The 11,382-nt window shown below is 40.5% G+C and overlaps 1 protein-coding gene across 1 annotated transcript in view; it reads right to left on the bottom strand.

Moving 5' to 3' along the window:
* Nucleotides 1-2,122: 2,122 nt before the first annotated feature.
* The window catches only part of btd.L (biotinidase L homeolog), a 79,060-nt gene continuing 69,800 nt past the window's right edge, over nucleotides 2,123-11,382 (bottom strand). The window contains exons 2-4 of the mRNA XM_018267431.2: nucleotides 9,789-10,012; nucleotides 6,443-6,592; nucleotides 2,123-3,312 (exon numbers count right to left, since the gene is read on the bottom strand). Of these exons, the coding sequence (XP_018122920.1) occupies nucleotides 2,140-3,312; nucleotides 6,443-6,592; nucleotides 9,789-10,007 (1,542 nt within the window). The 5' untranslated portion in view covers nucleotides 10,008-10,012 and the 3' untranslated portion in view covers nucleotides 2,123-2,139. The remainder of the gene's footprint in view (nucleotides 3,313-6,442; nucleotides 6,593-9,788; nucleotides 10,013-11,382) is intronic.

The following is an 11,382-nucleotide window of genomic DNA, read 5'->3' as shown; positions in this document are numbered from 1 at the left end:
CAGAGCCCACTGAGCATGTGAGTGTCACAGACACTTTCCAAGATGGCGACCCCCTGTGACAAGTTTGAAGTCCTGGATCATTGCTGCTATTGAGAAGCTGAAACTTTAGGCTGGTGCAATAAGTTCACTATATAAAATACGGCACTTTTAGCCATACAAATATTTAGGGTTTAGTTATCCTTTAATGGAGAAGCACTCAAAAGGGCACACATACTGGAATTTAGACTGATGCCAATGGTGCAACTAAGATGGAGCATACCTCACAACTAAAGGAGGCCAACAGACAGAGGGAGACGCAAAGAACATATGACTCCATTCCCCACCCACACTGTGGCCCATATTCTCTGTTCTGGACCATGCACATCTTGTGATCCCTGTTCAGGACCACTCCTCTCCTGCTTTTACATTTAGTGCAGGGGGGGGGTCTCTGAGTGTAGATATCAATGAGGCCTGTGGATCCCTGGCCGCTATCAAAAATTGTAGAGGTAGAAACAGACCAGAAATCAGCAGTACTAAATGGCATGTTTACTAATACTGGCCCATGGCAACCAATCAGCAATTAGATTTAAATAGTCACTTACAAGTTATAAAAGATCTTGGTAGATATTTATTTCCAATGTTAGTAAACATGCCCATTAGTCTGAAATCACCCTTTATTTGTGTTTTATAATAAAATGTTTCAGGAACTAATCCCTTTTTCTAGTTCCCAAAACATGTTGTGATAAAACACAGTGATAATAAAGGGTGATTTTAGACTAAGTACTGCTGATTCCTGTTCTGTCCTACCATTTTGGGTAGTTACCATACGGTGGATGGTGTGTGTTGGAAACAGCAGGTCTAAATTTATATTGGATTTTTCACTCTGCTACTTTTGTATTGATCCATAGCCACTGACTAGTGCAATTGTGCTCTGAGACTTGTGTCTAGCCATGTGCCTTGCAAAGACAAACCTTTTAGTTTTCTATTTGTCCCCAGCCATAATTACCTTTATAAGTAATGTAATTTGGGAGTTATCTGTTTGTCACTTTTTTGACATTTCTCTGTCGAAATTAGAACTGTACATGCACAATAAGTAATCCGTGACACCAGCAAGGCTTTGTGCGCATTTGTAGTGATGTCTTCAGGCTACACCAACAAGCCTTGCATACAATTTCTCAGCAGTATCTTATGTTGTCATTTGGGGTTGCCGTCTCCAGTCAGTCCTGGGAGTTATGGAAAGACAGTAATTGTGTTACTGGTGCTTGAATAATAAACTTTTAGACAGTCCCTGGCCACGGGATAAGGGGCTTTCTGATGCTGCCCCTCGCACCAAAAGTTCAGAGCTTCTGATTTAAAGATCATAATTTCGGGTTCTTTAAATTACCAGGAGTGATTAATTGCTGAATGAAAAGTTATCTAAATGAATCCAGATCTGTTAATACATATTAGATAATAATATGCCTTTTCTTGTATGAACATCTAGTTAGGAGTTGAAATCCCAGGGCAAGGCAGTGTATGTGTGTATGGCATACATTACTATTGTTTGTTCTTACACCCCAGGTCAACCTTGATGTGTGCCATTAATTGTGTGCCTCAGATTGCAAGGGCCACATCACTGCATACGGACCAACCTTAGTTCTATAGAGTGTCCTCTTTTAAGTCTGAGGCAGGAATTCATAATTAAGTGTAATAAATGGTTGCTAATACTATAAGCTCTAAGTCTATTTAAATGGTACATCCATACATTTACATTTCATTATCTGTCCCTATTCATTCCATACAAAGCCTGTCCTACTAGCAGGAACATTCCTATTGGCTTGAAGAATCTAGTGGTGAGTCTCTGGCTTCTTAATCCGTAATCTATTCAATATGCGCTGTCCTTGGAGAGCTCTTCATTAGAGGTACTTTAGTGAGGAGCACTTCCTATTCTCATTATGTTAGCAAAGGAATAGGTAAGCGTGCATTCTTGTAACCATCCTCTTTGAAATAATGAGCGCATAAACTCATTAAAAATATCTGTAATTATTTTCAAGCACCGTGCATTTTGAAATATACCATTATCCTTAAACTACACCGAGGGCCGTGTGCAATAATAATAATCTTTTGTGAAAAATGGCAACTTTGCCAAAAGACACTGTAACCATTGAGGTGCATGAAGGTTTAATCTTGATTATACAATCTTCCATACAAGGCAGCAGTTACTAAACCAGAAGACATGTTTTTGTTGTTCATGTAGCAGTGAGCGTCCTTCCATCCCCAAGAATTAGGGAGGTGCAAAGTCATCCCAGAGGTAAGCAGCATAGGAAAGATGTGTTTGGTGGTGAAATTGCCCCACAGCTGAAAGTTTATTATGGTACCGGCCTCAGTGACCTCCTGTCCGCATGTTTCCGGCTCCAGGCCACCGCACTTGACCAATGCACATATCTGAAGGTAATATGTTCCATGCACTGTGTGGAGACCATCAAAAACACCCAGGGCATACAATTCATTTGATACCATGGTTTTTGTATAATTCAGATAACAGCAGAAGGAAGAAGAACATACTTTTACTGCCCCTTGAACCGCTGGCAGGGGGGTAAAAGTGAAATTATCATACATCATTTCTGCCTGGAACACTGATGGTGGCATCTGGTGCCTGAGTGGTGATCCCCTACAGTGTTCTCCTCTTTCTGCTTCACAGACTTCACTATGTATCCAGTGTAACTGATTGCTATACATATTGTCAGTCCCAAAAGAAATCTGTGCATTGTGACCTGCGGACAATTCCTCAGATGGATCCACCGGAACCTTACCTATAATCAGCTTACCATTTTCACTTGTCATATCATAGTAAAAGAAGGACTTGGATGGACTGTAAATGCCACTGCCAGTCATGCCCAGTTCTGTATGGTGAATATTTGCTGCCAAGAAATTAACACCAAAAGCAGAAGCAAAAGCCCTCTGGATCTGAATGGCTGACAAAAGAGGAAGCTGGTTCATCCAAGCTGTTGGGTACAAGATATGTTTCACCATATGCTTTTCTACAAGGCCTACTGCAGGCTTGTAAAATAGTATATCAAAGCATGTTATCATTCCAAACTTGCTGGCAAAGGGCGTGTCGAATACCACATACTGTTCTTTATTAGGTGTATCAAAGCCATATTCAAAGTACAAGTTTTGCTTGAAGTAGCTGGCTACAAATGAGCCATTGGAACTAAATACAACGTTTGTATTGAATTGGTACCTGCCATCTGGGCACTGAAAATGATGAGGCTCACACGGTACTTTAGTTCCCAGATTTGCAACCAAATACATTCCACCCTTCACTGCCATGCAGCTTAGCCTCTGGAGCACCTGTCAAAAGAGTGTGAAAAATAATATATGAAAATACATTTATTGAACCGAGGCCAAATGTTGGCCTGCCTAAACCAACAGAGTACGGAGTAGCCCAAAAATGTAATGTGGATTGGCTTTTAAGGGCTAAGAATTATCAATTCAATGCAATGCCCTTTTATCTCGCAGTCTTTTGCCGTTTTAGGGACATTGAAGGTTAGTGTCTATGAATGAATGATGTCGGAGTAATGATATTAATCACCACTTCATAAGTGCTCTTTATGGGATCTTCCATTTATATCCCTAGAGAAAGTAGTAAAGTATAAGGACATACATTACTGAATGCAGACCTTTTCTCTGCATAATTTGGTTTATGACCCCTTAGGTCCTATTTGTATTCTGTAGGCCTTCTCTCTTCTCTGATCCCTGTTTGTAAAGCACTGTGTAACTTACTGCCAGTATAAAAATGAATGATGATAAGGATGGGTCCACTTTACCATCAGAGGGAAAAATGGAAGTTAATCACTAGTTATAAATAGGGTGTAATTAAGGCTGCGTGTAGGAGGCATGAAAAGCCTAGTTTTTAGAGAAAATAACATAACGACAATATAAATGACAATGGAGGGAGCTTGCACTGTTTTTAGCAGTCAGCAGACAACCATGCACAGTGCATTTCACTTATACATAACACAAGTGCTTGTCTGTGATATTATTATCTTCACATAAACTAACAGAGAAAGAACATAGGCTACTATACCTGAGAAGTGCCCATTTCCTTTGATGTTTTTAATGATACTGGGTTAGAATGCAAGCAAAAATCAAAGCTATGGAATAATGTTTATATCTTGTAGGTTCCCACCCTTTCATCTTCACTTTCACAATTTAATATTGCATCTTCTTATACCATATTTCACTCACTTATGAAGGAACCAGAAGTACTGATCCTATTGACTTTAGCTTGGATGAACTCACATAACACATATGGGTAAGGGTTGCATGTGCAGAAGGTACAATGCATGATTTAGGGGGTTATTTATCAAAGGTCAAGTTGTGTTTTTCCCGAAATATTGGGAGTTTTCGAGGGTAGTTTCAGTAAAAACTCCAATTTTTTTCAAGATTTATTATGCCCTAAAGATGGAAATAGCTCGAATCCGAAAATACTCAAGCTAAAGGCTGTCCAGGTCATGTAGAAGTCAATGGCAGGGGTCCCTTGAACCATTTAAAGATGTTTGTAGCCTTGATGATGTCTGGGTTTTTTTCTGGTGGTTTTTGCTCGAAAACTCGAGTGATTTGAGTTTTTTTTCCACCATAATTTTTTGTTTTTCCCGCAATTGCATAGATTCGATTGCATGGATCCAAGTTTTTTTACATTCACTTTTTTTCATAAATAAGCAAACATTCGAGTTGTGAGTTTATTCAAGGTATAAAAAAACCTCACAAACTTGACCTTTGATAAATTACCCCCTAAATGTAGCAATCTCTACTTAATAAAAAGGATAGAAAGAAATATGTAACATTGTACTAATTCTGGCTCCATCACCGCTACCTCTTCCCCTGCCTGGTCATGCTATTACTTCATGGGACCGATTTATCAAATGCAATTAATAACACATTAGCCTATTAAATACACAGTGCTGTGTAGCCTTTATAGTATGCCTTTTCCAGATGCAGCAAGATGCACTACTCAATCTCTCATAGACATAATCTCTGCCAGTAGTGTGTTTGCAATATATTCATAACTCCCAATATTTTAAGATTATACATTGAAAAGATTTGGCCATGCTACTGATCTGCCATAATTACACCAGGTCATGCCAGAGAATACAAGCAAGTAGGAACAACTCACATAAAACTTCTGGCACCTTGCCTTTATTTAAAGGGATTCTGCCATGATTTTTATGGTATAGTTTTTATTATTAAATTACACTGTGTACATTGCATGTAATTCATTCTACTATTTTTGTAGTTGTAATATTGGTGTGTAGGCAGCCATCTCAGTGCATTGTGCCTCATCCTGTGATTTCAGAAAGAGCCAGCACTTTACTACAGAACTGCTTTCATATATCGTTTCTCCTACTCAATGTAACTGAAGGAGTTGTGACGTGGGTATTTAGTGCCGTTCTCATATCTAACACTAGGTGGGGCACTAGGTGGGGCATGGGAGCATTTTTGGCAATGAAAGCTTCAGAGAGCTGGCTACCTTTCCATTGTTCTGTTGCTAGGCTGCTGGGGAGTAGAAAGGGAACGGGTGATATCACTCCAACTTGCAGTACAGCAGTAAAAAGTGACTGAAGTTTATTGCTCTGGGCTCTACAAGTCACATGCCTGGGGGCACCTGGGAAACTGACAACATGTCTAGTCCCATGTAAAATTTCAAAATAGAATATAAAAAAACCTGTTTGCTCTTTTGAAAAATGGATTTCAATGAGGATTCTCCTGGAGGATCACTAGTAACTGATGCATTTTATAAAATAAAACATGTTTTCCTATGACAGTATCCCTTTAAGTAACAGACTGACCCTCAATTTGTTATTCCTGTCAAAGGAAGGGATTGTAATTTTTGTACCATTGTCCTATGGCTTTACTGCCTTCTCTAACTCCGGTCATGTGGGTATTACATATCCAGAAGCAGAGCTGGACAACATGGAGTGGGACAGGTGTTGAGGGGAGAAGGGAATAGGACCAGGGTCCAGCTGGTGGAAAGGCAGGATGCTTGTGTTGAGTGCCAGTACCCCCTTGGCCCAACTCTCAAGGAACCAGGGCTACAAACACAAGAAACAACCCCACACAGAGAGCACAACTAATCATGTGTGAGCAAGCAGGGGGAGAAGCGGTATACACTGAAAAATATTTTTTTCTAAAAAAGTGGTGCAGACCAGGGGTACTTTGCCAATGAGGCGAGTTGAGGCTGTCGCCTCAGGCAGCAGCGCCCCACTAGGTACCAGGGGCAGCAAAAATTCTGCTCCTGGTACTTTAAGAGCGAATTTCCGGGGGAGGGGGGGCAGCAGCAACTGCGGAGGGGCCAGGATCGCCCCTGGTGTAGACACAGAAAGTATATTAAAGATACGTTTTTTGAGTCTTGAACCTAAAAGAAATACTTTTATGTTTGGACTATACGTCCCCTTTAACAGAATAGTGTATACATGTTTACCTCTGTATCATTGAATCTGTCAGGCTCTAGACATGGATTCCAAGGGAGTAGGTGAGTAGGCGGAAGAAAATCCAAATATGGGTAAATAGATTGCCTGGTGTAATTAAATCCATGAATTCCATCCTCAGGAAACACAATGATCTGGGCACCCTAGTATAGGATAAATGGAAAAAAAAGATTATATCCAAAATGAATGTTATCTATAGTAACATCCTATGCTTGTTATTAACCTGATACTCTCAATAATCAACAATGATATTTTCACAATAACAATGGAAAATGGTTTGTTCTTAAACAGCATTATTATTTTATTTTCAGTAGTGAGCATCAGGACAAACTACAATTACATTCAAGCAAGGTATAAGAAGGCAAAAACAGTCCAGAAAAAAAAGTATAGCAAAGAAACTAAGGATCCAACCCTCCATTAGACCGCAGGTTATTTATCATTTAATTTCATAGTGATTTTGACACTTTCCTGTACTTTTATATTATCTATATTTATACAGCTATTTCGTTCAGCCCATCTAGCCTTACTGCTGGAATAAGGTGACAAGTTTTTACTTTTTTGGTTCACTTACACATTTTGAAAAAAAACTACTCGACTGCACTAAAATCACACTCTACTATTGATTTTCTGCCTATTTACTTTTAAAAGTGCAAATTTGAAGACACCTTGAATTTTAAACATATACCACCCATCGCCTTCTCTTTTTTTTTCGATTGATAAAGCTTGAAGAGTCAAGATTGGAAAACTTGAATTCCAGAATAATCAGTCACATTTACTGTATATACTGCGATGAACAGGATTGGTGGAAAAATTGCAATCAGGGCTTGAATAAATCAGCCTCTTAGTCTTTATCAATTACCTTACCAGACCTGTATTTCAATTTACCACCAGGAGATGAACAGCCACCCATGTACCCCTTAGTACAGTGATCTTTGCTGTGTTCCCCCCATTACAGCATTGTCTGCCTTGTTCCCCAGTACAGTGGATTTCCTGAATACAAATAAATTAAAGAGCAGCCTCGCTAAGAAGTGCTCAGTCATCATGCCTGCTGTCCAGCTCATTGTGTTACTCTCATGTTCAGACTTTGGCCCTACTTTGGCCCATATCACAACTTATCCTATAGATGTCGATATCAGACTTACCTATCATCTTATATGCTAGGGATCTATATACTACAATCAAATAAATACTCGCTGTATGGTTATCTGCACAGAGATTTACAACATAAGAGCTGATTGGATAAAGCCTTGTGCTGAGCACCATAATACTAAAAAGGAAAACCACCAGGACACCCTGGCCTCTCGAAAAAAATAGGTCCGGTGCTCAGTGAGAAGGGTCGGCACCCTTCAATAAACGTGAACTAAAAAGAAAAAATACTGGCACTCAGGACTCCATGCAAGCGGGCCAGGCCCTGCCTGTTTATTACAAAGTAACGTTTCAGGGGCACCAGTGTCTGCCAAAGGGGCATGCCCCTGAAACGTTACTTTGCAATAAACAGGCAGGGCCTGGCCCGCTTGCATGGAGTCCTGAGTGCCGGTATTTTTTCTTTTTAGTTCACGTTAATTGGAGGATGCCGACCCTTCTTACTGAGCACCGGACCTATTTTTTTTCGAGAGGCCAGGGTGTCCTGGTGGTTTTCCTTTTTAGTATTATGGTGCTCAGCACAAGGCTTTATCCAATCAGCTCTTATATTGTAAATCTCTGTGCAGATAACCTTTGGCAGACACTGGTGCCCCGAAACGTTACTTTAAAATAAACAAGCAGGGCCTGGCCCGTTTTTTTTTTTTTTTCTTTTTAGTTCACCATAACACTAATCCATTAATGTAAACATTCGGAACATCTCACTATAACTTTAATACATGCAAATAATCCTCTTTAATTGCATGAGAGACATGTATGCTTAGTTAGAACAGAACTATAATACTGGTGGCCTGGGGACCAGATAGAAAGTTATTCTATGGCCTCCATCCACTTGAGATTCCCGAAACTTTATTTGTGTGCCTCTGTGACTTGGAATAAAATACCAATGGCAAGGCAATGAACAACAAGCTACCCGTCCAGATTATGACACACAGGGAGTTGTTACTTAGAGAAATGATGGATTCAGAGAGTCAACATATTGTGTTTTGTTTTTTTTTTTCTTCAAATGTTGTGACTTGAGCTATTGATGACGAATACTTAACATTTCAGTTTGGAGACTATGTTCATCTGGTACAATATGTATGCGTGCAAGATCCAAGAAAAATGACTGAAAACAATGGGACATGCCAGCGATACAGCCACGATTGCTGATGTGTGTCTCAAACATTGGCAGCTGAAGCTTTCTCTAAACACTTTCCCACCCTCACATTACTGGGTGTCTTGCCCAACAAGTGTTGTAGGTCTTACAGTGGTGTAAGCAGCTTATATGGAGTGTATACACACTGCAGGGTGCAGGTATCATTTATTTACAACACGGAGACTAACAATATTTGACCATAAGAAACAGTCTGATGAGTACAGACAAATTTAGCAATTTCCAGCTTTACTGAGCAAATCAAAACTTGTCACATCAATTCCCAATAATTAATCATCACCTTAATTTATAAATCTGAATACAGTATCTAACAGATGAAAACATAGGCGTTAGAACTGGGAAGGAAGGTTGTAGAACCCCAGAATTTTACCTCTGGTTCCAGATTTTTATGTGGAGAAAAGAAAGGTTTTTGGTGTGGTGTTCACAGGCTGATCCCACATCCTGTAGTCATTATAGAAGTGAGATCTCCAAGACATGGATGCCCATACAGACATGGTGGGGCCAAGCTCAGAGCCCAATGCAGTTTGTGCTTAAAGAAACAGTGAAAAAATAAAAACTGGGTAAATAGATAGGCTGTGTAAAATAAAAAATGTTTCTAATATAGTTAGTTAGCCAAAAACTTAATGTATAAAGGCTGGAGTGACTGGATGTCTAACATAATAGCCAGAACACTACTTCCTGATTTTCAGCTCTCTTGGTTTCCACTGATTGTTTACCAGGCAGTAACCAATCAGTGACTTGAGGGGGGGCACATGGGTCATAACGGTTTGCTTTTGTGGCCCCCCTTAAAGTCGCTGATTATCTCAAGAGTTAGAGAGCTGAAAAGCAGGAAGTAGTGTTCTGTTCTGTTACACATCCAGTCACTCCAGCCTTTACAGATTACATTTTTGGCTAACTAAGGCTAAGATTTTTTATTTTGCACATACTATCTATTTATCCAGTTTTATTTTTACACTGAACGGTCTTTTAATGTGATCCATTCCAATAACAGGTGTGGAGGCTCTCTTTTCAGCCGGTCAGATTGATTAAGAATGGCTTCTTACCTTTTCTGCTGCGGCAGCCACTTGCATTTCATAGATGTCAAGATTCTGAAGCATAAATTCCAGCGCAGCTTTGCGGTCAGTCAGAGTGGTGGAATTCTGGTTGAGGATGGCATGGTGTTCATACACAGCAGCAGTGTAATAAGCCACAATGTGGCCACTCAGGGAGGCAACCAGGCAGCAGAGGATGCAGATACAAAATGCGCTATATTTTTGTAACATTTCCGCTGAAAGAAAATAATACATAGATATTCCCAATAAGGATATTGTATTTTTGGGGGGGGGGGGGAGAAAACAGTTATTGTCAGTTCAACCTATATAGGTATGAGATCTATATCTTTAAACCGAATACTTGCTCATTATGCGCATGCATCTGACCAAACATGGTTTTCTCGAAAACGTTTCACTACTCATCCAAGTGGTCACTCCAACTGTGAAAGGAACTCAGCTGAATGATGAAACGTTTTCAAGAATTCTCAGAAAGTCCAAGTTGCTTTAGACGTCTTGAATGTATTCTAGTCAAAATTTTAAAGAACGTATAGAAGTCAATGGGACATGGGGCTCATGTATCAACTCTATAGTCACCAAACCGTAAACGTATTTTTTTTTTCACCCACCTGCAGGTAGAACAATGAATGCAACAATTTGATTGGTTGCTATTGGTTAAGGTGGCCATAGACGTAACAATTACGATCTTTCTAGGAAAAGATCTTTCCAAGAAAGACCGTTTGTTTCTACACACACGTGTAGAGCTAAATCGTCAGATATACAGGTAGAAACAATAGAATTCTATCTGTATCTGACAATCCAGCACTAAAGGTGGCCATAGACTCAAAGATCCGCTCGTTTGGCGACATCGCCAAACGAGCGGATCTTTCCCCGATATGCCACTAAACTGCGTGGCTATATCGGGGGTCGAATTACGATGCGCCAAGCGGCTCCGATGGGTGGGTTGGGTAAAAATCCAACCTTCCTGATCGATATCGTGGCCAGATATCGATCGGGAAGACCCTGTGAATTAAGCCTCTGACTATAAGGATTGCTGCTTACCCTGGTGGTCTAGTGGCCGACGGAGGCACATGCGGTGTCTCCGGCGGGGATGCCCGCTACGTTGATGTTGTCCTATCCAGCACCGGTTCACCTATGGTGCGCGCGGCCACGCGCTTCCAGGTTTATGTGCCGGCGTGATAACGACATCGCAAAACGGTGCTAAATTCTAAGTATTTAAAGGGGCTTTGTAATAAAACACATTGCTCGTTGTTAGGTTCAATTTGTTTTTTCCTGGTGCTATTTCTATTGAAACCTGCTTGATCTTCTGGTTATTGACCCTTGCTTTGCCTGACTATTCTGAACTCTGTATCCTGATCCTTGCCTGCCTGTTTATTCTGACCTTTTCAAGCTGATCCATGACCTCTCCAATCCTGAATCCGGCCTGTCTGACTATTCTAACTCTGCTTGTGTTGGCCCGGCCTGCCTGTTCTATGCTGTGTTTTCTGGCCTGCCTTCCAAGTTGTGTTCTTCCATCTCCTTGGTGAGACGATCGTGCCCCTTTGCTTGTCTAGAACCTGTAGCTTTGCTCCTCTCTTAGTAAGACTTG

This window comes from Xenopus laevis, chromosome 6L, assembly GCF_017654675.1.
Source record: "Xenopus laevis strain J_2021 chromosome 6L, Xenopus_laevis_v10.1, whole genome shotgun sequence".
In the NCBI taxonomy this organism is placed as follows: domain Eukaryota; kingdom Metazoa; phylum Chordata; class Amphibia; order Anura; family Pipidae; genus Xenopus; species Xenopus laevis.
Note: the sequence above shows the minus strand (reverse complement) of the source record. Positions and strands in the feature narration are given on the sequence as shown.